General features: G+C 36.4%; 1 protein-coding gene across 6 annotated transcripts in view; it reads right to left on the bottom strand.

Moving 5' to 3' along the window:
• Window positions 1-711: 711 nt before the first annotated feature.
• The window catches only part of ccdc9 (coiled-coil domain containing 9), a 30,061-nt gene continuing 3,306 nt past the window's right edge, over window positions 712-27,466 (bottom strand). For 2 of the 6 annotated variants that reach the window (XM_073923029.1, XM_021481405.3), the window contains exons 3-16: window positions 25,874-25,978; window positions 25,529-25,678; window positions 22,918-23,247; window positions 21,465-21,548; window positions 21,211-21,378; window positions 20,528-20,709; window positions 18,701-18,759; window positions 18,428-18,472; window positions 15,758-15,863; window positions 12,370-12,514; window positions 11,800-12,250; window positions 9,085-9,207; window positions 8,891-8,989; window positions 713-1,955 (exon numbers count right to left, since the gene is read on the bottom strand). In XM_073923029.1, the coding sequence (XP_073779130.1) occupies window positions 1,951-1,955; window positions 8,891-8,989; window positions 9,085-9,207; window positions 11,800-12,250; window positions 12,370-12,514; window positions 15,758-15,863; window positions 18,428-18,472; window positions 18,701-18,759; window positions 20,528-20,709; window positions 21,211-21,378; window positions 21,465-21,548; window positions 22,918-23,247; window positions 25,529-25,678; window positions 25,874-25,978 (2,052 nt within the window). In that variant the 3' untranslated portion in view covers window positions 713-1,950. Of the gene's footprint in view, window positions 1,956-8,890; window positions 8,990-9,084; window positions 9,208-11,799; window positions 12,251-12,369; window positions 12,515-15,757; window positions 15,864-18,427; window positions 18,476-18,700; window positions 18,760-20,527; window positions 20,710-21,210; window positions 21,379-21,464; window positions 21,549-22,917; window positions 23,248-25,528; window positions 25,679-25,873; window positions 25,979-27,466 lie in introns of all 6 variants that reach the window. The other 4 variants (XM_073923028.1, XM_005157650.6, NM_001075106.2 and 1 more) reach the window with 3 other exon arrangements.

Below are 27,466 nucleotides of genomic sequence, written 5' to 3' on the forward strand. Positions count from 1 at the left end.
CACAGCATTAACGTTAGTTGCAGCAGATTGATTTTACGGTACAATGTTAAACTTTAATGGCATTCACATACATTAAAAAAGCCACGACTGAACATGGAGGACGACCTCTAAGTTGCTCCAAGTCTCCAAAATTAAACAAAAAAGTTATAGTCTTATAGTTATAGTCTTGTGCTATAAACATTGTGCTCATTATTCTCATTAAGTGAGATAAATATTAAATTAAACAAATGAATAATGATTATAAAAAATAGACTGCTGCACTTTTTTGTGTCGTCAGTAAGCTTGTTTATACAGTTCCTATAAGTGTATGTGCACCATTGTGTGCAACATTTGTATGCTTATAACCACCTCAGAGGATAGAGGGGGTCGCGATTCACTGGTGTTGTAATTTTAGAAGTTGCGGGCTAAAAAGTTTGAGAACCCCTGGTCTATATTGCCTAATTCAATATAAATAAAATTAAACATCGTAACACATTCACTACATCAAAGACTAACAAAAGCTGCAAAGATATATTGCTCATTGCTAGCTCATGTTATCAAATGCATTATCCAACACATTAAAATCTAAACTTATTTAACTTGTTAAATTCTATTAAGTGTTATCAAAATGTGATTTATTTTATTGGAAAAAGAAAACTTAAAATGATCAAATAAACTTGCTGAGATGTAATATGAAAAAAGTATTGGTCTTAAGACAAAAAACAATTATAAGTAAGGCAAGTATGTCATTTATTTGATATGACAGCTTACTAAATACAGATAAAGTTACACTGCTTACTTACTTTTCACACATCATACATAACACAGTGATTAAAGCAACAACAAATTATGTCCAGTAAGCTTAAAAAAACAAATGCCTGAAATCTTAGGAGGATACTTTGGAGGAAAATCAATACTTTAGTATCATGCTACGTGCACTTCTCAAAAGCCAAACCAAACCTCCTACAAGCGGCAAACCAAATTATATAATATAGAAGTTCTTTCTAACCCCAAACAGGAAGACATTTCATCTGCAGGGAGGTGCAGCAGGTACGATACAATCACAAATGTCATGATTCTTTCTGCTCCGTGAGCTCAACTGGAAAATAAAAGGGAAATTCAATGCACACACACAAAAAAAGAAACAAACACTCGCACAACACATTGGAATGTCTGTCAGTTTAAAAGACATAAACATATTGCATGTTATCAAGCTCCAGCTCCATCCATTCAAAATCAGGAACACACAAATACACTTGTGATAAATGCAGTACTTAAACATGATGCAACAACAAATAAAAGGTCAAAACTAAAATTGGACTTGATTGTATGCATGATCTGTCACCCAAGTCATTTCATCATTCTCATTCAAACTCATAATTTTGCCATGATTTTATAATCTTTGGTCAGTGTGCACATTATTTCTAGGGCATCAATTGACTAAGCTAAACTTAAAAATTTGGAGTTCATTCTCATGAATATAATATTAAAATGTAATGTGAGAATTCTTTAGTTAAAAAAAAAAAAAGTAATGCCCTAGTTTATGACGGGACTGCAAAAAAGTGAAGCATCCCACTCTCAGCAATAAATACAACTTCATATATTGCCTTTTGACATTAAAATATAAATCTGAGCTCAGATATCATGTTTATGATGCGCCAAACGTTGTTTCAAACAACATTGGGGAACAGGAACTTGCATTGCTCCGTCATAAAAACCTAATTTTGTGGCTTGAGTTTAACATGCTTTACTTAATCCCAGTGTAAACGTGAGAAAAGAGCAGCAGCAGCATAGCTAGACAACAGCACTGTCCCAACCAATGAGGAATAATTAAATAATACACTGAGTAGTTTGGATGAAGCGATGGCAAGGATCCAAGGACTCCCCTCGAACCTTTAATTTACAGTCAACAGCCGTCCATTACACCTGATGTCTCCACTTTTCTCCGCTTCTGGTCTGCGCATTAAGTCCTCAGCCTGTTGACATATATAAATCAGTCAGAATTAAGAAATTATTATTAACATGGAAACATGGATAGAGTCAAAATGCTTAGTAGCTTATGGCCTTGTTTAGATCTGGTAATGGGATGTGTTTGGACAATTGGATCCCAAGTAGATGAGCGAGAAAGATTCCTGTTTTGATCAAATTTCTTTTTCTTTTAGACAGGTACAGTAATGCTATGTTACTATTTTAGTCATGCAAAACTGATGTAGATTCTGTTGTTATTTCAATGGGTTATAAGCCAGAAGTGTTGTTGAGCCACTGAAATCTTCCGGTGAAAGACTGATGTGAATATTTTCAGTTTCATAAGCTCCCTTTTACAGCATCTATAATGTAGATTTTTATTTTGTTTAATAACATAAGTAAAACAGCGCTTTTTTGCCCAGCCTGCTTTACTAAGTTGGCTTTATATTCACATTGGTTAATTTTTTAACAGATGACAACATGTGACGTGCTCCTTTTATTGTTTACCATGCTACTTTGAATATTCTGTCTGAAATTACATGCAAGTATGGCTTTGTAGTAAGTGTAACACCTGCAGCCCACCGGCAAACCAATAAGCATACAGTAGTTGCTTTAAGACAAAGCACGTGACGGTGATACCAGCGATCCTTGCATGCTTAAAATATTGCACATTATAACAACTTTTGCTTGCCACACAACTGAAAACATGCTTGATATAATAGTTTGCAATATTTTAAAAGTACTATAAAGTTTTCTAACTGGCGAATGACATGATCTAGTGGGTTGTCTACGGTCATCTTTAAGGTGCGCGTTTGTAATTTCAGGAGTCGTGCCTTTGAAAGGCAGGGGAGAGACGGTGTTTCAAAGATATTATGCTAAGGATTAGCATTTTGGCAGATCACCTACTGCACCTTTATTGCAATTTTGTCTACTAGATGACAAGTAGATGAAACTAAATTCAGTTGCAACTGGGTTAATAATATGCTGTTTACACTGTTAAGAATGAAAATGCTCTAAGACGCTTTCAGACTGATGCTTTTATTTTATTTTAGATTAAGAAACACATCTCTGTCCACACTTTATAGCCTAAAACGCATGATACAAAACCATTCACACGCACTTGAATTTTTTTGAAGAAAGTTATTAACTTTTTCAGGCCTGAATTAATAGAAAAAGAAATTGACTGGACGACAACTGAATGAAACTTAATTCAGGTGGAATCCAGGTCTAAAATGGTGTTTAAGAATGAAAATGCTCCTCATCCAGACTGCACTTTATACTCATTTTCAGAACAATGACCATTTACACTTACTGGGCTTATTTTGCCGGCTTCCATTTTTGCAGTTTACTGTTTGTATAATGGTCATGAGAGGCGTTTGACAAATCAGGATACGATATGCAATAGCCCAGAAGACCAATCAAAGAGCGACTGTGGATATTCCCACCTCCGTTTTCAAAAGTCTGCTTTTTAGTCCAGCTATACTGAAAAGGATTACAAACTAAAACAGGGCCTTTAGTATTATCAGAATGCTTTGTGTTTGAAGGTTGAATCTGCCAGAGTAGTGTGGATGCCAGGCGTACCTTGCCATAAAAAGCATGCTTTGGTAATCTTTAATCAAAATCGAACTATTTGCTTCCATTCCGGGATAGCATTCATTGACTGATGATGTCAGATTGACGGCATGGGGGAAATGTATCAAAGACTATAGAGTACACAAGACATGTCACGCATATAGTTTGAATGGAGAAAAGTGTACCGGTCAATATGGCGAATGAAGCCCCATCTATGAGTACAGGAGCCAATCATCAATCGCTATAGACTGACGATTCTCCAGGGCAGAAGCTCATTACAGACATGTGCTTTTATGACAGTATGTGGTCAACAACTGGAACATACTGGAATATCAATGAATACTTGCTTCATAGACATAAGAAATATATGCAGATAAAGCTTGAAATCTGTACTTTTAAATGAACCAAGTGCACTTGAAAACAAAAAGTTTTTTGGTTTTGTAATCTGTATGAAACGAACGTGCGGTACAGTCGATCCAGTGAAACAAACATCACATGACAGCAGCTACTCAAACGCTCAAACATGTAACCTAAGAGTCGCTGTTAATTCTGGAGGAGATTCGCCATCAAGACCAAATTGTGAATTACTTTAGAAGACCAGCGTGATCTGACGAAGCATTAATTAGAGGATGATAATGTGTAGAACAGCATTAAATGCAGTTGGTGTCGTGATTTCGTTCCTTTCGAATGCGCATGTGCATTAGCATAGGCAATCTGAAAAATACAGATTTTTGATTTGAACGTTTAGAAACTAAACTTATGAGACTGTTAATGTTGAATTTTATAGGCGATTCCAAATATGTAATTTAATCGTAAGCTTGGCAAACAGATGGCCGCCGAGTGAAATAACTTGCCTGAAAGGGACTTTGAATATACTTAGCTGTGCCCCTAACCATTAGTTTGCTGCGAGTGAAAGATAAAAGCAGGAGCAACAAAATAAACACTATCCCCATCATAATATTTAATTTCAGTTGGAATGCTTTGTCATAGTTGTTATAGAAATTAAAGTCTGAAGCAACTATGATTGACTTCGATTACTCTCTTAAAATGTCATTGAGCCACAGACGATGTAAAAATAGGCAAAACCCTCCCCCAACAAAAACACAAAAATGTGGTGACTACCTTGCATTCCTCTTTAGAAATAAGCACTGTTGAATTGGTGCATTTCTGTGGTCAAATACAGGCTTTTATGTATAAAAAAATTAACATGCTGCTATTAAAGATTATTTTATCCAGAACAACATACAGGAATGTGATTTTGGTAACTTGAACTTGAATTTAGACCCTGTATTTTGACTCATTGACTGCTTAGTGAGGTGGTTTTATTACATCTCTAATGCAAAAGTCATCTGCAACTTCCCCATATATTTTTTTTGCAATAAAAAATGTTTTCCTGGACATTTCCTCCTGTTAAACAGGCTAAATGTAGCATAGAAATTGAATTAAAGGAAATAGAAGAATCTGGTTATTGAGCCATTAGTGATCTCTATAATGCATGTGGGCAATGGAAATCTGAATGAGGGAACTGGCCAGAAACCACATCCACTCATTAGTTGATAATGAGTCGTTAGTCGCACAATTAACTGGTATGATGTAATGACAATAAGGAGGAGTAGGTGGACAAGGTCATTGAGTCCAAATGATTAAGTGACAAGGTTGAGCCTGTGGCACTGGAGAGGATATGACATCAAACATTCACAAAACACTAGCACTGTGTCTACTCCAGACTACGGACGCCTAGTCACAACAGCTTCAGGCTGTATAGACAGTTGCATATCACTTCTCCTTTGTGTCAATAAGTCAAAAATTAAATGTGGCATCGGAGATTTGTTGCATCATAAGTAGACATAAGCAATGTTTGTAATATGATTTATTGCCTAAAGTCTCGCCACTTGTGTCTGGAGTAGAGATGGTGTAAGGAGTAAATCAAATTACAAACTGGCTAAAAGGGAAATGGAACCAATCAGACGGAACAAGCATCACAACATTTATTTGCCATTCAAGCATCATGCCAAATGACAACAATAAAAACTACAAAAACTTGTATGATGAGTAAAAATCATTTCCTACAGTGTATACAATCTCAGATGCGGTCACACTAGAGATACAAACATTATAGACATCCTATTGTCGGTAGTGTAGCGATGCATGTAGCATAACGCACACACAGATTACATTCAAATCAAGCAGCTATCTGTTGGTCAACATCACAAATTTGTGTAACCAACTTTAACACATTATGAAATCTTTCGCCTTCATGCGAAGATTGTGTGGATTTCTATTGAATATTGAATATTTTGCCTGCACAAATTCACTGAACAACAGTGAATGTGACCACAGATTTAAAGAAAATTAAAGGTGACAAATTTCAGACTTTAGAAATTACAGGATAAAGGCCACCAATTACATTTCTGGTTAGATTTTTATATGGAAAGTCATTTTGTGCATGATATACATTTGTATTTGAGCTTTTGTTAATTTTTTATTTTTTTGTTTACTTTGCTAGTTCATAAACCTAGAAATCAAGTTTGATTCTGGGTTTCCATTCCTTTTGATCAAATAATTTATTATTAGTAAAGCGACTATATAGAACAGAACCCTAGAACTAGATGCTTTCATATTTCAATGATTATTAAGTTTTTGTTTTTTGAGTTTTCCTGATATCCGCATGTTTTCAAAACCATGATTAACGCAGTGTTAAATTTGCAGTTCATATGAATAAAGAATGGCTTTAGGTCTGTATTCACACTTATCTGGTTTGGTTGGATTAAAATGAACTTATTTATTGGAATAAGTGTCAACACTGAAATACAAACCTTGGTGTGAACCAAACAAGTGGACCGTTTGGTCTGAAAAATGGCACTGAGAACACTAATGAACCAGGGATTATTATATAATTATGTTTTGGTCTGCATGGTTTGGGGTTTAGTTAAACACTAAACACAATATTGTTTTTTTATTAGGTGTAGTTTGCTTCACACTGCCCTTTTCTTTACCCTATAATAGACAGAAATGCTTGCACTTCACTGGCATGGTGTTGGTCATGCAACAATCATCTGTGCTTTCTGAAGAACCACTACTGACAAACTCTTGCTGAAGCCCTAAGGGACCGTTCGCACATTGCATTTATTGCTTTATTTCAAATGTGGACACGTAATTTGAGAGCAACACAGTTGTGAAATGTGTATAGTACACATTTAAATTATAACGGTAGACTAGTTAATATAGGCAAATGCAGAACAGCCAAACACGGCAAAGTGTTTTCTTTTATCCATAAAAAAACTTGGCTCAGTGGTGAAGCTGGGACTTAGTTGACAGTTGGCTAGTGGTGGTTCATTGTAGAGCGAGGCTGATGGTTACTGCAGGTGCCATGGGTATGCAACTCAAACTATGACATCCTGCTAAGTCAAAAGGCGCAGGGCTTTCTGCAAATGTGTAGGATTGAGGTTGGATCATATTCATACCTTAAACCACAGGTGTCAAACTCAGTTCCTGGAGGGCCACAGCACTGCAGGTTTGTTGCTAGATCAGATATGGTTACGGCCGGAAGTTAACAAAAATTATTTAAATTATTTATTAAATTTCCCATTAATTGAATTTTATTAACGACTACCCCAACCATCACAGTAACATAAAAGCAGTAGTTGTACAGAGTATTATTTATGTTATCTGTTATATTAACCAATAAATTGTATTTTTTAATGTCTACCCCTCCCCTAACCCTGACACCAACTGTCACAGTTCTGTAAAAATATTAATTATTGTTATGCAGTGCCTGTATAACAAACACTGCTATATTGATGTGCATATCACATGTTCAGCCGGCCGTTTATCCTATCTACACTTTAGCGCTCTGCACAGTTTAGCTTTTTTTAACCCTAATTAAGCACACCTGATCAATACTAAATGAGTCATTCAGGCTTGTTTGAACCCTGCTGGTAAAGCCGTGCTCACACAGGACTTTTCACCCCATAGACTTCCATTCATACGCAAGCGAATGCAGCAGACCTGAAATGCAAGCTTGTGCGACAAGTTTCGCATGTCACTGCGTTCGAAAGTTCAAGCTTGGTGAACTCTGATCTGCAAAATCACATCATGTGATTGTGTGAGACCAATAAGCTGAAATCATGACCTCTCTGTACAGAGATTAAAAATATGGAGCAATCGCTCGCTTTTTTAACGCGTAATCGTCTCGTTTAATCCCACCCATTTTTGCAGCACCATATGACAGAATTTCTCAAGCTCGAACTCTAGTGTGACTACGATTTAAGTGTGCTGAAACAGGGTTGGAACTATATTCTGAGAAATTTAGAAACTAGGAACAGAGTTTGATACCCTAGCCTAAATTAACGAGAGTTTGTTTGGAAGTAGATTAAGTACAACCTCTAAGTACCAGTTGGGTCTCGGTCCATTTGTTTGGTGCGCAGCAAAGTGCAACTGCTGTGTTCATGCCTCTACACCAAAGGGACATAGACATCAAAGAGATAAATTAACATGAGCTTGATTAAACAGAACCAAACAAGACAGGTGTGAATAAACCCTTTAAGAGAAACCCTGATTTTCTAAAAAAAATACCCTGATTTCCACCCTAGTAAACTTGGTACATTCATTCTGTGTGGCCTAATGGACACTCATACATGATGGACATTAAAATGGCATGAAATCCAATAAGACGTCATACAGATGCTACAAACAAGATTTGGTTTCCTATATTCAATTCATCTTTGCAAGCTGCTCTGCTAGAAAAGTCAATCAGCTTTTTAATGACCCTACAGAGCAGTCAAATGGCATCCTGTTGGGATGAGCTTATAGATCATTCCTGTTTTAAATCTACACACACACACACAGCTGCAAAAATGGAATAAAATCAAAACAATTATTTGCTCAAGCAGATTGTGGCATGCATGAAAGGGTAGAAGCCAGAACCACATTCAAGCATTTCATCCAGGCAGAGGTGCGAAATCAAAAAGGTGCATGATCAACAATGAGGGGGATCCAGGAGCACAGTAAACACAGGATATTAGTCGTGCTGGAGGAGGTGTATAAGTTCACAGTGGAGAAGGACAGCCAGTGTGAAGCTGCAGACAAAAGTGCTGAGTCCTGTCGCAGCCTGAGGTGCTGCACTCCCATTTGTCAAAGATGATAAAAACAAGCCTGATAGCATATGCCATCTTATGCCAGAGACAGATGGACACAGAGATGTAAAAGAGACATGAGTATAGTGAACAGGGAGGGGGAGAGACAGACAGAGAACGGAAATACTGAAGTGTGCAGGAAAAAAGGGGGAGGACGTTCATTAGTTGTTAGAAGTCAGCCGAAGTAAGGGACTTCTTTCGAAAAGCCACAGTCTCAAAGCTGGTAATAAGAACAGCACCTGTGGACGGTTGCTCTGAAGAATCCACTGATGTTTCCTCTTCAGGACTGGTTTCACACTGACTCTGGTCCAGCTCAACATTAGGGACATCGATTTCCTCTGCATTACAGGACAAATTGGATATTACAGTTACTGCTTAAACTGGAGGAAATCATAGAGTGAGAATACTGTGTGAATGAATTGTTTGGACTTACTGCTCTGGCTGGTGCTGTCTGAGGTGGGCGAAACTATGGGTTCTTGGCTGCTCGAGGTGGTAGTGTCGGGAGATTTAGCTCGTAAAGACTCCTTTTTTGTTTCACAGGAAGTGGAATCCACCACTGCTTGCAGAAAGACAGTTATGTTCTTAATGTTTAAAATACAAAGACACTAACAATGCTGAAAAACAATATTTAGAGGCATAGTCACAAAATTTTTTTTCTCATCTCTTAAGTGGTTAATTTCATTTTCATTGTTAGTTTATTTTATTAAAGAGCCCCTATTATGGGTTTTTGAAAATTACCTTCCATGCAGTGTGCAACATAGCTCTAAGTAAATGAAAACATCCAGCTGAGATTTAAATCTGAAAGTGCACTTAGTTTAAAAGTATAGATTTAAAAAAAAACATTCAGACTCAGTCGTTTTAATGATTCGTCATTTGTCTGGGTCTCTTGACTGTTTGTATCAATGTCGATACGAAACGATACCAAATATGAAGTGCCGATCCTGTCAAACGTGAACGTGCTTTTCCCTTCAAATGTTAGCAGAGTGCGGGTGTGTGGGACTGAGCATGACTGAAGATGAGTGAACATTTTTTCATGAGTGAACGTTCTGGTGATTATTGCAATGCAATTAATGCAACAGGGGATTTATTGGTTGTTTGTTAAAGGAAGGATCAGAAAAGACTATTGATGTATGGAACTTTGTCAGAGCTTGACAGGAACTTTATTAGTACACAGTTCATGGATCAGTTTCTTCCTCAATTTCACAAGTGTAAGCAAGTGTGATTAAAATGGTTTCCTCCTTGTTTTTTCTAGCTTGCAAATTATGTGTTTATGTTACTTGTAACTGCTCCACGTGGCTTGTACTGTATCTGGTTAACTTTTTATATTCAACGTCTAAAACCATGTTGAAAACAAGATGCGTGTTGACTTGTTTATGAATTTAAATGCATTTGTGAGCTTGCGATGCTCTGCTGTTTGTCATTGCTATGGCCACCGTTAGCTGTTCCTATACACGCAGTCAAGTTCCAAAGCAGTTCAGCTTTTGCCACTGTGTGGGTTAATACTGAATGTGCATTATTGTTATTACTTATGGTTAAGAATAAAGCAATATGCTGGTGTTTAACTGCTTTCCTTTAAAGCACTCTTGCATTGAGCTCACACATATACTCTGAACTCTGACTACTTCAACAATGCTGATAAGCTATGGTGTGCGTTTCTCTATGTCCCGCGCTGAATGCAGTTGAACAATCTCAACAGACTGGTTCATCGGACCAATCAGCGCAGATTAGCATCACGCTAAGGAGGGGTTTGGGAACAAATGAAATTCTAAACAAATCATATGGGAGTTGTTAGGATAATTAGGTAAAAATAAATGCATATTATAAGACAATGAAAGTGTTGGAGACCCCCAAAACCAAAATATGACCTTTTAAAATGCATAATATGGGCTCTTTAAATATAGCTTTATTTGAATTTTAGCAGCTCAACTTCAAAAACTTGATTCATTTTGTAGCATTTCAGAGATTTTTATGTTGCTGCTAGCATGTTCTAGGTAGTCACTTTAACTCTGAATTATGCTACATTTTTGGTTTCCCAACACACCATCCACAAAGTTTGAGTAGACTGAATGTGGATCAAACCAATTCAATGATCAAGGAAATTCTCTGCAATGCTTGCCCACTAGGGGGTAACATTAAAGCCTGGTTTATACTTCTGCATCAAGAGATAGGTTTGACCCACGGCGCATGCAACTCGCATGGCTGTGCATTTATACTTCTGCACAATGTTTCTGTGGTTCTGCAATTACACTTCGTAAACGCTCGTTGGCAGTGAGGTGTTAATGTTCCTCTGTCGAGTTTATTTGCTGGTGTTTTGTTTTTTTCTGAACACTCCCAAATGTACAAGTGGCTCAAAATCACTCATTTTGAGGCAGGAACAGGCGGACGTGCAACAACTTTAACCATGAGGTAAACACAAAACAACAGTTTCCATCTGGAGCTCCTTCACGGGACTCCACACTTGTAAACAATTGCTCCTTTGGGCTCACGGTCCTGCCCAGACTCGTCAGCACTACCAAAACGACCAATCACAGAGCTTGCGCTACGCGTCATTGCGACGTGTAGTTACATTTTTTGAGAGGTGCGCGTCAGCAACGTCGACAGCATATGGCTATGCATCAACACGTAGGCTGCGCCGTAGCATACGCGTGCGCTTGACGCAGAAGTATAAATCCGCCTTAAGAGTTGGGCTGCTGTTTTTTTTTTTTGTACTAGTCATATAATAATATTAAAAAAAGAAATAAAATACAAGAAGGTGTAGACATCCACAATAGATATGCATATACATATTGCATATAGATACAACCCTTAAGTATACGAACACAACTCTGTGCTGCCCCCTTCAGGCCAGAAGGAATATAATATTCTGTATAAAAAATAAAAAATAAATAAACAAACAAATAAATAAATTGTGTACTTGTTTGAACAAGTTCATACTTAATAGTTCACTCAAATAATTTCCTGTTAATTTACTCACCCACAGATTATTTAAGATGCAGGTGAACTGTTTGAGCAGGCTGTTAATTAAAGCTGATAATATTGTAAATAATGTTCAATTTCTTACACGGACCGATCATTTTGCTTCATAAGACATTGGTCATCAGGAAAATTGAAGAATCTTTGCACTAAATAAAGACTATGATCATCTCACCAGTAGGTGTTATTTCTGATTCTTCAGAATGGCTGTGTGTGTCAGTAGCATCCTTCTCTGCCGGGTTGCTCTTAGCTTGAGCAGGACTGCTTTCGGTGCTGCTGGGCCTCAGAGGGCTCTCGCCCAGACTGCTCTTAGGAGAAAGCATCTCCATTTCTTCACCCCAGTCTGACACTGGCTGGTGGCCGTCCAGCGGGGAGAAAGGGCTAGGGGGTTTTGCTGCCTCTGGTGTACTGAGCATCTCCTTGGGAGAAGGGATGTGGACTTTGGGTCTTGGGGTACGTTGCCCTTTTGGGCTGGGAGTAGAGGATGCAGCAGAGGAAATGCTCTTTTCTTTTGATTTAGCATCTTTCGTGTCTTCCTCGTGATCTGCTTTTTCATCCTCTTCCACATCTTCCTCTTCACCATCGCTGGCATCCTCCCACTCATCTTCCTCTTCTTCTTCAGTTTTCTGCACAGCAGGAGAAGGTCAGGAATAAATTAAAAACAGGCTAATTTAAGTCAAATGGCTTTACAAATGAACTCTTTGTAACGTAATACTTAGCGCTTAATAAGTGTCTGCCCTCTTACCTTCTCTGACAATGGAGCCTTAAGGGTGCTGTCCTCATTTTCGTTTTCCTTTTCTTTGTCCTTCTCTTCGTCCTTTTCCTTCTCTTGCTCCTCCTTTCTTCCTTTCTCCTCTTCATTTTCTCCTTCCCACCGATTATCATGCATGCTTTAGGAAACATGTGCAGTGGTCAATGAACATCAGAAAGTGCACCGAAACTAAATATACATATATTTTTTATTCAAACTGATTAGAGTGGCGATAGGCTCTCCAACTAAAGTATTAAAACATGAAGGAAATGTCTCGATGAAATCCAAAGTCCCACAAAAGACATTAATAGCAAAAATGGTAATGCATCTAGGCTGAGATGTAGGATTGGAAATATTTAGCGGTGTGATGATCCAATTCCAAACTGATTCTTGACCTACATTTTTTTCATATTTCTTCAGCTGTGCAAATAAATCTATCTATGCTTTTGTTTATGATTTACACTGCAGGCAAACATGGCCTGAATCAGATTTTTTTGCTCACATGCAACTCAGATCTGTTTTTGTCATGACAGTGTGAACAGCCCAAACTGCATGGAATCTGATCTTTTCAATTCTGATTTGTGCCACTTTTATATGTGGTGTTAAATCAGATACAGATCTGATGTATTGCTATCCGACTGCAGTGTGAACGGTCATGTAGGAATTCATGTGATTTTACGTTATTTTAGATCAACATTATTCTGTTCTGGTTAGTGCTGCAAACATCCTCTTTTTTTCAGCAGCACAGTATATCACATTGGACAAATACTCTACACCAAAAATAGGTTGTTTATTTTGAATATTTTTAAATGACAGCTGGTGCTGGTTAACCAAACATTAACCAGTAAACAAAAAAAGGATTGTTCGATAAAAATACCACCATAATAAAATTGCATATATAAAAAGATATACATAAAATTGAAGTCAGAATTATTAGCCCCCCTGAATTATTAGACCCCGTTTATTTTTTTCTGTTTAACATTTCTAAACATAATAGTTTTAATAACTCATCTCTAATAACTGATTAATTTTATCTTTGCTATGATGACAGTACATAATATTTTACTAGATATTTTTAAGACACTTCAATACAGCTTAAAGGGAAATTTAAAGGCTTAACTAGATTAATTAGGTTAAGTAGGCAGGTTAGGTTAATTAGGTAAGTTATTGCATAACAATGCTTTGTTCTGTAGACTATCGAAAAAAAATTGCATAGAGGCTAATAATTTTGTCCTTAAATTGGTGTTTAAAAATTAATAACTGCTTTTATTCTAGCCGAAATAAAACAAATTAGACTTTCTCCAGAAGAAAAAATATTATCAGACATACTGTGTAAATTTCCTTGCTCTGTTAAACATAATTTGGTAAATGTTTAAAAATAAAATTCAAAGGGGGTCAATAATTCTGACTTCAACTGTATATATAAAATACATGGGCCTACATGAAATAGCTATATTTCACATAAATAGTTAAAACATTAACAAAACCAACTGCAACAAGTTTAATGCTGCTCTTTTTTAACCTTTTTGGACAAAAATCCTTCAATATCCCAATAGGCAATGTTTCAGTTTCACTTTGAGTTTTAACTGGATACAGCCTATACTGTTTATAACAAATTAACATGAATTAACAGTAGGCTAGCTTATCAGACTCTGCAAACAATATAATTTCTAACACCAGACATGATCCCTGCTTTCGCAGTTTAATCTGGGGCTGCTTATTAAGCCTTGATGACTTACTACGCACCGGTGGTCAGTGAGATGTGCACTGCACTTCTCATTATTAACAAATTATCACAAAACATGTATTATTAGTACTAGAAAAATAACCATTTAGAGTTCATAAGAAACACAGTGGTCGTCTGTGTTTTTCAGTCAATAATCATATTAAACATAATCCGACAACATGCTTCATTCATTTCATACAGTAAACAGTGTGCATAATAGACATTTTGTGCTGTGCGTACTTGGACTTTGGCACATTTGGGTTAGTTTAGGACCATGATCTGTTCACACTGGAAATCTGACATTGGCCACATTTAAAACAGTGTGAACAGCTATGCAAAAAATCTGAATCTGATTCAAGCCCTAAGCCTCACAGTGTCTAAAATTGTTATATTTAGCATGAACAAGCACTGAATGTAACACTGATACGCCGCATTACAATGAGCAATTTTAAAAAATAAACAGTTGTTATTCCAAATTATTTTTTTAGTCTGTTTACATTTTAACAAATAAATATCTTCTAAGTGAAAATGTTTAAATAAAAAAATATATTTGTCAATTATTCTGAATTGCTTTTAGTTCAGAGCCAGCAAAAAATAGCTTTCAAACAGCAGTTCACAATGCATCAGTCCTTTGCTGGTTGCCCACTGAACACCACGCACACTGCATCTTAAAAAAATTCTTAAGTTTGTCCATCTTAGTCCAAATAAAGTGAATTCTGCAGCACATGTATATGTGCCTGTCAGCACTCATTATTTTTTTGATTCTAGCTCACATCTGTGCCATCATAATCTAATTTTGAATACATGGTTGATTCTTAACTTTTAAGAACAGATTCAGAATTACTAAAGAACAAATCAAAATGCATCATTAAATTCATTTTTGTTTTTTTTCATACCCCTACTGACAAGACCATAATCTTTTCAAATTGTCTATTTACACTAGAAGCAAATAGTCCACCTTATTTACATTAGTTCTGCCCACCAATGCTTGATTTGGACAGTCAAAATGACAAATGAGGTCCATTTGGGAAAAAAAGCGTTTCGCTTTTCTCTATATAGCTTACAAAATGTGGAGTGTAGGGTTCAGAACATGATTTGGGACAGGGACAATATGCCCCATTCTGCCAGTTTTATTAAAACAAACATAAACACCAGAAAGAAAGTCAAACTAATTCATCTGGTCATTGCTACTGGACGGCCAACGCTACACTCAAAGTTTAGCTCCAAACTGCCCCAGAACATTCATTCATTTTCCTTTGGCTTAGTCCCTTTTATATCAGGGGTCACCACAGCAGAATGAACCACCAACTATTCCAGCATATGTTTTACACAGCGGACGCCCTTCCAGCTGCAACCCAGCACTGAGAAGCCCATATACTCTCGCATTCACACATGTACTCATACACTATGGGCAATTTTGTTTACCCAATTCACCTGAATATGCATGTGTTTGGACTGTGGGGGAAACAGGAGCACTCAGAGGGAACACAGGGAGAACACGCAAACTCGAAACAGCAGCCTTCTAGCTGTGAGGTGACAGTGCTAACCAATGAGCCACCATGCCACCCACCATGCGATTAGAGGTAAATTCTCCAAAAATGTTGGCCCTCCTGAATCAAGACTAGACACCCTGTTCAAGGAGGTTCAATTACATACCTGTAGCTTTTGCCCTTTCCTCGCCCACGTCCTCCTGCCTGTCTGGGTTTGCCCTGCCCCAAGAAGTCCCCGAAGGTTGGTGTCTTGGGCGGCTTCTTATTGTCTTCTGCATGAGAGAGATTAGAGCAATATTAATCCTCCAAGAGTGTCATGCAGCTGAGCAAGACCTTGGAGCACAATTCTGTGTATGAAATCTGCAGTGTAGAGAAATGACCCTGGGCTAACAGTAACAGATGGCCGCCTGTCACTCTGATGGATTGCCCCTCAATGCATCACTCTTCAGGATGAGAAGAAGAAAATCGATGAGAAAAACATGCAAATGTGCCCTTGATCTGACAGTGCAGTGATGAGACTTGACTTGAACGTTGAAAAAGATGCATACTGGGTTTGTGAAGCACTCAAAGCCAAGACATGAGCAAATGAGCATGCGCAAGACCCAACAAGATTTTCTATAATGTAAAAATAGGTACTTTAGTGCGTGTGACAGCTTTGAAGGGACAGTGTAAAGGCCTGTTCACACCAAAAATCATAATGATAAATGCAATAGCTATGTTTGTGTCCATACAGCAAACAATAACTTCTGTATATTCTATGCCTATGTGCTGGAGTTTCAAAATTACTAAAACGATTGCTGTGTGATACATTTGATATGATCTGCTGTTATTTTAAAGGGATAGTTCACCTAAAAATTTTACAAGCTAATTACTCACCCTCAAGTGGTTCCAAACATTTAAGGGTTTCTTTATTTTGTTAAACAAAAAATATATTTTGAAAAATGCTGTAACCATTGACTTCCATAGTAGTTGTTTTTCCTGCTGTGGATATCAATGGTTACCCATTTGCAGCATTCTTCAAAATATCAATTTTTGTGTTCAACAGAATAAAGAAACTCACTCAGGTCTGGAAAAAGTGAAGGGTTGATGGAAAGGGGAAATTATATTTTTTTGTTTTGTTTTTTGTAAACTGTCATGTTTAGGTACCAAGTAAAAAAAAAAAAAAAACTTTTAAAAAATATTTGTATTAATATAATTTTTTGATAATCAGCAGATTTCCTCCATATGCTCAATTTCTAAAAATCTGGGAAGTGCAATTCATATACTGTAACAGTGAATATACTTATTGCAGGCAGTGTAGTGGAATAAATACAACAATGTAAACTCTTTTACTGGAAATTAAAGCAGGCAAAAAGAGAGATTTTAAATGTGTGAGCCCTTTATATTTGAATGGATTGTGGCATTGTTGCCTATTATTAATAGAAAAAAAGTTCTCTATATGATCACAATGACATTTATTTATTTAATATTTATTTATTGCCACATCAGCAACTTATGGCTATTTCATGGCAAAATGGACATATATAAAAATATTACATGATAAAAACAAATTTGTACTGCAATAAAAAAAGTTACTTAGAGAAATTTATAAATGTAAATAAATAAAATTCACAGAAAAATCTATTAAAATTTAAATATGATCTTTTAGTTCAATTTTTGATAAATAATTTAAGATTCTTCCTGGTGGTACCTTTTTAAAAATATCTATCATTGTCCTCGCCATATAAAAATGTTGTCTAATGGTATTTAAACTTCGATCCCAATTATATATTTTCTATGTCGTTATTGCTGTATTCTAAACTTTGTTTTATATGGAGATTTATTGTAAGAACTATGTCATCATCATCCTTGGTATCAACAGGTCTTAAAATGACAATGTTAGATCGATGTTAGTTCATTAGCGCAGTATGATACAATCATAAATATAACACAACACATCTCAAAGCATACATAAAGACTTGGTTATAAAAGAAGTGGAAAGAAGTTATAAAAGATTAGGAAAATTAATTTGATTGGATCCAAAATTTACCAGCCTATACAGTATCTTCAAATTAAGGAAGAATGTTAAGTGATAAAATTGAGATTTTATTAAAATGCTAAAAATGTTTCAGTTAAATTATACATAATACTAATAATAATAATTATTATTATTATTGTGTTACATATTAAAATAATATAATTAATAAAACAACGATAACATTAAAAATACTTTTTACAATAATTACAGTAAGGACATCTGGTTAAAAGTTGTTACTGTTGACCTTTGAAGCACCTCAGACTTTCATTGACAAAAGATTTTTTCCAATACCATAAGGATCTGAAAATTTGAAATGCCTTTAAGTATTTTCAAGCACCACAGCTGACAGCTGACTCAAACCTAAACTTCTCTTTGTCCAAGAACATTTTTTCTCCATTTACAGCATTACTACTAATGTTAAGGACATCACACGACTAAATAAATCTCTTTTACTGGGATTTTTTAAGGAGGAAGCAATCCATCAAGGCAAGAAGATGAGGAGTGTCTGGAAATTTCTGCTCCACAAATTGACCGGGAAGCAGCTTATGACTGGGCAACTAACAGAAAGCAATGATGGGGAAACGTTATCTCAGCTATACAGAAAGATGCATCTTAGACAATGGATAATCCAATCAGATTTACAGCCACCCGCTGTAATTTGTAGTAATGGAAAGCAATTAGAAACCATCAGTGCATCAGGAACAGCTTGTTGGTTTGCACTCAGACTAAAGCCAGTTTGAAGTGGGTTAAAAAAACAAAACAGAAAAAAAATAAAAAACACTCGCCACACACAAACACAATCCCATGCCTTACGCTGACCTGAAGGTGCACCGCGTTGCTGTGCATGGGTATTGCGCCCCCTAGCTGCTGAAAGACCACAGCACAAAAAAAAAAAAAAAAAAATCACCAAATAGAGACACAGACAAGCAAAAATATAATATAGTAATGCGTAACTCCTCTAAAATTTGTTGCTGTGCTTTACTTTATTGACAGTTATAAATATCTTTAAAAAAAGACACAGGAAAATAAGGGCATTGTGTAGTGGTGTCAGGTGGTCACTGTGGTAGGTGTGGAAGTATTTGTGTGATTTACCTCTCCTGTTGCTTTGTTCTTGCATGCTCTCACCAGCCACAGCTGATTCCTCCTTGAACCTGTGAAAACGCCACAGGGTCACTGCTCGACTCATTCTCGCCCTGTCAGGTTTTATTATGCCTGTCTGTAGAGTCTTTCTCAGTGTCTCTTTTTAACACTCAAAAAGAAACAGAATTTTGTTATAAAGTGGTATTTTGTCATACAAGTTTGTAACTAAATGAAAGCGTGTAAAATATGACAGGGCTTTGATTTAAGGGGAAATAAACATTTTATGGGCTGTTTCCACTGAGTTGTATGGTACGTTACGGTACGCTTTTATGGCCGTTTCCACTGTCAAAAGGTACCAAAAAGCGAACTGTACTATACCACTTTTTGGGTGCCCTTTTGAAAGTGTACCTTGTACAACAAAATGGTACCAAAAGGCAGAGCTATTGGTTTCCAGATATTTGTCACTCGCTTGTGCACACTCCAGGAGAACGAAAATAAAGCTCTATTTTTAAATACACAGCCAAGACATTACACTGTAATAATATATAGTATACATATAATAATGAGCTCAAACACACCTTGTCGTCCTCTTGATTAACAGCCACAAACCCAAGAAGAAGAGCAGGATCTACCCTGTATCCCACTGTTGTTTATAAGGTTGTCTAAAGTGAGAGCGTTTTAAATTTCTCGAGAGAGCTCGTGTGAAATAATATTTGAAATAAAAACTTTTTGAGCTTATGATAATAACGTGCACGTGATTATCGAAGTGCTTCTGAGATCCGATCCTTTCACAATTGGACAAATGTGAGAGTGACGTGCGAAAAAACAAAGGAACAAATGGTTTTTTCAACAACCTAAAACATGAACAAACTCATGTTTAACTATGATCATCACATTTTAGACTATTTTAAACTCGGAATGACGGAATTACTTTCTAACAAGAGGCTACATATGCTGGTGAAGGTTAAAGACACAGATGAGAGGTTTGCACTGACTGTTGGCCATATGTTGCGTTTTGTTTTTGAACCTAAATACGAACTAAATGTATGCTGTCTGTAGTTTTTCTGTCATTGATAAAATATGGGAGACGGTAAGAGTCTGTATCCTTTCATATATGTAGCATTTATTTATTTATTTTATATAATTGCAGACGCTACAGTAGGCTATTTAGCATCATTGATCTCCATGAATATAAGTAATGAATACACAAGTATGTATGTGTATATAGCATTTATAATTTTGTGAAAAGTGCTTCTCATGTGATATGTCCTGTGTAGCTTTACTTTGACATTTCCTCGAGCAAGAATAAAGTTGACTGAAACTTTCTGTCGTACACCATGCCCACCAAAAGAGTACCATTGGTAGCCTTTAGGCAGTGGAAACGCAAGCTTGTGAAAAAGGTATCCCGTACTGACCCATACCATACTGTACCACTCAGTGGAAACAAGCCATTAAAGCTCACCCAAAAATGAAATATCTGTCATCATTTAATCACCCTTATTTGAGTTTCTTTCGTTAAACAAAAGATATTTTGAAGAACTCTGGTAGCTGGCACTCCTTGACTTTCCTAGTTATTTTTTTTACTCTCGAAGGCCAATGAGTGCCAGCAACCAGCATTCTTCAAAATATCTACTTTAGTGTTCAAAAGGAGAAACACAAAGATTTTAAACCACATGGGGTAAAATACATTGAGGTAATTTTATTAATGTGTGAATAATCCTTTAATAGATTAAAAAACATGTCAACAACATCTCGCATGTCCTGAATATGCATAAATATAACATTTGTATAAAAAAACTCATAGCTACAATAGTGAGGAATTAAGCCTTCGACACTCACATCGTATCAGTTTTTTGTGCGTCCCACTCTCGCCTCCATTGTCCAGTTGCGTTACGGTGACGAGCCAGTCGTTCTTCATCAATCTGCTCTCTTTCCTTTTTCCAGCGGAGATATTCGGCTCTTTCTCTACCCGTCATCGACAGAGTCATATCCACTGAGCCTTTACCACCAGGCCTACGATTCTGTTATAAAAAGAGAAGGAGAGTTGGAAAAGTGAAAAAAAAAAAAAAAAAGTCAAGATTTTTAAACAGTCAGAAAATTACCTGTGTGAACTGATGCACGTGTGAGTGCTTCTTTGCTTAGGGGTTTAAGTGTGTTTTGCAGTCTTGTGTTTTTTGGATGGCTGCTTTAGGGTGGTAGATATAGTAATGTTTTGTTTATATGATTAAAATACTGTAAAACTGTAATAATATAAGACAAAATGTAAAATATTGTTATATTGTTAATACACTTCAACAATCTATTAATTCCTGTGTTATCAAAGCTGAATTTCAGCAATTATTACTCCAGTCTTGTGTCATGTGATAATTTATTACATACAATCACAAAAATAGTGTATTGTTTGGTAATTTAGAAGTCTTTTGCACTTTTAATCAATATAATGCATGATTGCTTAATAGGTTTTAAACTCTAAAACCCAATTGTTTTTAAAGTGTTAGTGCGTCAAATCAAATGTTTAGTACCGTCCATTCTTTCTCAACTTCTGGACCAGTCTTCACATTGTCAAAGTCAACTCCACCCCAGTTGCGCACGTGTCGTCTGCTTCCCTCTTTGCGGTCAGTGTCTGGGATGGGTCCGCTGCGCCGTGGGTCATCAAGAAAGTTCCTCATAGGAATCTTCTCTCCATCAGCCTGTTAATCAATAATACATGTGTAGTACTTGTGTAACACATACAGTCAAACATTATAAAGAGAAAGTTGCATTGCTCAGAACATACCCTTTGACCTCTCTCATATTCAGCAATCTTTTCCATCTCCTCATTCATTTTCTCTATGTTCTGTCTTCTTTTCTCCTCCCACTCCTGAAAACAATTAAAAATATAATATCAGATAATTACGTTTTTTATTACTAGTGTCTAAGGGTGCTTTCACACCTACACTTTTGTTTCGGAACGTGTCTCGATTGCCCAGTTAGCGCGGTTCGATTGGCATATGTGAACAGGGCAATCATGCTCTGTTCCGCACCAAAGTAATCGCTCCGAGATCGCTTGAATGAGGTGGTCTCGGCTCGATTGAAACGAACCCTGGAGCGGTTCGATTGCAGTGAGAAAGCGATCCGATCCGAGCGCGGTTATATCACAGTGTTTTATGGATATGTAATAGGCTTACGGCCATATGAAGAGAGAATTATGAGTATGGCGGGAATTTTCGCGAGTCTCCGGATGCCCGCAAACGAGTGATGATCTCCCGGTAATCTCGCGTCTCCCTCCCAGTCCTCAAATAGGCATTGTCGCGCACCCTTCTCACCCCTCCCCACCGCATCTCTCCTCAGACACATCGCGCACGCGCACCCTGTCAATCACCATCAAACCACCACCTAAGGGTGCTTTCACACCTGTGAATCGATACAGTTGTTCCGAAACAGAGATTACAATTGTTACATTGTTGCTCTTTGCTCTTGGAGCGGTTCGCTTTCACACTGCAAAGTTTCTAATCGGACCAAAAGAGCTAAAACAAGTCACGTGCGAGTAAACTCTCCTTACATTGGTCAGAGTGTCAGGGTTTATTTGGCAGCATCCCGCTAAGCTGTCAGGAGAGGTGGTGGTTTGGTGGTGATTGACAGAGTGCGCGCGCGTGACGTGTCTGAGGAGAGACGCGGTGGGGAGGGGTGAGGGTGCGCGACGAAGCCTATTTGAGGACCGGGAGGGAGACGCAAGATTACCGGGAGATCATCAATTGTTTGCAGGCATCCGGAGACTCGCGAAACTTCCCGCTGTACTCATAATTCTCTCTTCATATAGTCATAAGCCTTATACATATCCATAAAACACTGTGATATAACCGCGCTCGGATCGGATCGCTTTCTCACTGCAATCGAACCGCTCCAGGGTTAGTTTTAATCGAGCCGAGACCACCTCATTCAAGCGATCTCGGAGCGATTACTTTGGCGCAGAACAGAGCGCGATTGCCCTGTTCACATATGCCAATCGAACCGCGCCAACTGGGCAAACGAGATACGTTCCGAAACAAAAGTGTAGGTGTGAAAGCACCCTAAGAATTAATTTGTGTTGTTTAAAACAGCTGTAACATTTTCTAAAGGCTACTACCTTCTTGGTTTGTTGCAAAAATCCTTATATTTATTTAAACAGCATTGTTTTTTATGACAACAACATATTTTATGCTTGAGGAAGCAGTGCTGTGAATAAATTATGAGTTTTGCAAACAAATCACCTTTGACTTTCTATCTGAGCCAGGTCCTGCTTGCATTCCGCCTCCACCTCCTCCTCCACCTCTTCCTCCTCTTCGTCCTCCTCTAGAGGAGCGTTCAGTATGAGCGGGACTCTCTCCAACTTCACCATCCTGAGGTTGCCTGTCTGGTCGTGGTTCGCCTTTGTTTGGACGAGGCTCTCTTCGTTCCCTGCGTTGGCCGCCTCTGCTTAGCCGGCCTGATCCGGTTCTGTTTGGGGGACTCTCGCCATGTGGCCGACCAGGCTCCTCTTCTTCTGGCCCAGGATCTCCACGAGGACCAGCTGGTTTTCTGTCATTTGTAAAACGCTTCTCCTAGAAAAACAGCATAAAGTTTTACTAAGAAACTAGAAAGTAAAAAGATAATAAGATTGGTGCTATTTTAGTATTACGAATACAGTAAAATAGATTTCATGAATTAGATTTCATGAATTCTTTTCAGATTTATTTCTCAGTTTAGTGTATATAGTATTTGCAATTATAAGGTGCTATAGAAAGTATTTGGTTAGGTAAGGTCAAAAATTCTACAGAAAGGTTTTATATGCTCATTTATAAACACAGAATGTACAACTAGAATAAAAAAAAAGTTCAGGTTTGACCATATTTAGAAGGGTCATGAATATTAATGAGCTGTGCAGTTTGTGTCAAGTACCTACTCTCAAACTCGCATACAGTATGATGTACTCTGGAATAAACATGTGCAAAAAATATTGCAACAAATTGAGTAGATTCCTTGGTAAAACTTTAGCTGAATTGGTGGAGAGGCTCATTTTAGCTAGAAGTGTGTTAGATGCAGGAAAAAAAAAAAACTATTTTGTTCCTCAGTCATGTTGTGGGTGAAATGTTGGCAAAATTATAATTATACAGATATAACATATGTATTTAGAGTTGTATTTTGAAACTTTGACATATTGTATATGAAAACATAGGCAGCAATTGTTATCAACTTCCGCATAAACAGATTACTTTAGTAAAGTTTATTGGCATTCTAGAGAAAATCACAATAAGAGTTGGGTGATATGACACATTGCATAAATGTGGATTAAACACATAATCAACAGTTTGTCTGTTGCTTATTTTACAAATATATGTGGCAAATTCCACAATATACACATTAAACTAACAAACAATACAGTTAAACGGACATTATGACTCTACGGGGTGGTGGTGAATAAACTTAGAATCTTTATATCCTGTTTTGTGCATTCTAACACAATATGAATAGATGGATGGATGAGAACTACTCATTAAAGCTCATCTCAAACCAGACACTGGCCTGTTTTTTTCACTGGGATATTACACTCACTGGGTTTTCATGAGAATCTGGAAACAACCTGGTGTTTGAGACTTGTGGTATGTCATTTCTATGTACTCTTTATTATTCAGCTATGCCTAGGTAGATCCAAATTTTATATCAATTAATGAAAACTATTCTTAACTATTACTGTTTTTAATAGTTTACGTTAACTAGAAAATCCCTACATAATAACATGTTAGCATGCACAATAACCTGGAATCAGCTTCTTAACAGGGCAATTATAATCATTTGCATCTGTCTAGTTTAATAAATCTTTTTGAAGATTAAACTCTCAATTTGCAGACACTGAAAGGCATGACCTTCACAGACCACAATAGGAGGCTCAAACACAGCTGTGCAGGCCATCTGTGGCCGACAGGTACTCTACAGGTATTGATTAAAATGCTCTACAGCTTGTCTCAGTCTTCCCCAGGTGGGAAATTAAAACCCTAAGAGCTGTGAGGAATGGGAGGGGCAATTAACTTTTACAGGTTCTTGATCTCTATTGGAGGTGATCCAAAACATTAGCAGTCTGGGGTTATTTCATATATTGTTTAATATGTATTGTCATTGATAATGTTACAGAATAAATCTACATACATGGATAAACTGGAAATGACGAGTAACTCAATTACCTATTCTTCAACACAGTAACCAAACAATAAACCATCTAGACTCGACCATCTTGTGATCATATCACTGAAATCACTTGTTAATACCAGGTGCAAATAAGGTTTAAGAAGATGACTTGAATTCACATGTTGGAAGCTTTACTTTTATATTGAAAGCATATTTTAAGCATTCCATAACCATGCAATGTTCAAAATGCATAGCGTTATTAAGGCAATCAAAATTGCAGAGCAAATACATTAATTTACTAAATGTATTGATTAAATGAAACAACTTTACATAAAAGATGATGCACATTGTTACCTTAAAGTTAAATTGTCTTATGTAATTAGCTTAAAATGTTATTATTACTCCTTGTGTAAAAATTGTAAATTAAAAGAAAACCAAAGATTTGAGCATTTGTGGAAGTATAAAAACATACAAACTAAATTATCCAGATTGCTTTGATACTGGACTCAAAATATAATTTCTAACAATTAAATTACTATTACGCATTAGCACCTACAAGTGAAAACAAAACAAGGAAAACTGCACTAGAAAGACAGCAACAGATCACAGAAGCACTACATTTATTTAATTATTTTGTGGTGATGATAATGCAACATATTTAGTCACTGCATATTATAGTATAGTGTGAATCTACGAAACTATTCTGGTATCTGTCTTTACCCCAGCTGGTTTGGATAAGTCGACTGTTACTGTGAAATTCTCCTTCTCTGTCTTTCTTCGTTCAGACTCATGCTCATGAGGGCGAGGTTTGCGAGCTGTTGTCACAGCGATGCCCTCCTGTTCAGCCTTCTTCTTATCTTCCTGTATTTCCTGGTGACATAAGAGAAATACAAGTAAACTAAATGAATTAATAAAATCTAAACAGGTTAAGTAACTTGAATCTGAGCATTGTGACTGCTCAATGTTAAATGTGAAGAGAAAATAAATGATTATTAGCACATTCACACACAAAAAACTAACTGGCGGAGTGGCAGCGGTGTATCAAATTTCAACACCCAAATTCACCTGATATCGCTTAACCAAAGCCTCATTCTTCTTCCGCAGGGCTTCAATTCTTTTGTCCAGTTCCGCATCTTTCTCCTCCTTCGTCTTTAGATCTACCACAGCTGACTGAATGAGAAAGAAGGGAGATGATGGTCAAAGAAATAAATACAGTTTAAACAACGATAAGTTTTAATTTTTTTGGTTAAAAATAATCATTGGGTTTGCATGTTTATGCTCTTGAAACAACTTTGACTAAAATAATCATAATAAAAAAAATAATAATTGATCCAATAATGATAATAAGTGACTAAAAAGACGGTTAACAAAAAAATTATTGGCTCATCATGCTGTGCACAGAAAACCATATATTTTTATATGTTGATGCCAAATTTGATTCAACAGCCATTGTAGAATGGTAAACTTGTTAGTACAAATCTACAGGTTTTTCAAAATGGGTGTAAATAAGATTTCTAAAGAAATTACAAAACCTTTTACAGGACATGATGTTATAAGTTTTATATGCATCAATAATGCAATTTTTTAATCTATGTCATATTAGCTTATGCCTTTGTCTTTTGTATTATTATAATTATTATAAACAGACCTATTCATCCATGGACATAACTACAAATGCAGACACGCCATAAATTGCTCATGAACTTTTACCTTATAAACACTGCTGACAATTTATATATAAATTAGAAATGGAATAATATTTATTTTACTCATTCATTCATTTTCTTTTCGACTAAGTCCCTTTATTAATCTTGGATCACCACAGCGGAATGAACTACCAACTTATCCAGCACATGTTTTACGCAGCGGATGCCTTTCCAGCTGCAACCCATCACTGGGAAAATATTTATATTATATATATTTAAATATAACTTGCTCTCTTATTCTCATATATATATATATATATATATATATATATATATATATATATATATATATATATATATATATATATATATATATATATATATATATATATATATATATATATATACACACACATATATACACACACACACACATATATATATATATATATATATATATATATATATATATATATATATATATATATATATATATATATGTGTGTGTGTGTGTGTGTGTGTGTGTGTGTGTATATATATATATATATATATATATATATATATATATATATATATATATATATACATCAGAAAAGATTCATTGATCAAAATAACATTTATTTGCAGCTCAGACACTACGGCTGCACAATATTTGGTTCCTGTATCGATATCACAATGCATATGTCTGCAATAGTCACATCGCAGTATACACAATGTTGAGTTGGGAATGGGATTATAGTTGATTAGCACAACAGTTTGGAATACATGAGATTTGTGGAGTCATTGCAAAGTATAACCATAACAGAGTGCTTATGTTTTACAACAAAGACATTTCAAGAGAGTTTAAAGCATTCATGCACAAAAATGTACAACATTTGTAACTTTAACAAAAAATAGATTTACTGAATTACTACAATGAAGACCATACAGTTTTATTTAACATTGTATTATAAAATTTATTTACCTGAATAATTGTTCGACTGACTCTCTTACCTTTTCCTCTTCGCTATTG

The sequence above is a fragment of the Danio rerio genome, chromosome 15 (genome assembly GCF_049306965.1).
Source record: "Danio rerio strain Tuebingen ecotype United States chromosome 15, GRCz12tu, whole genome shotgun sequence".
Taxonomy (NCBI): Eukaryota; Metazoa; Chordata; class Actinopteri; order Cypriniformes; family Danionidae; genus Danio; species Danio rerio.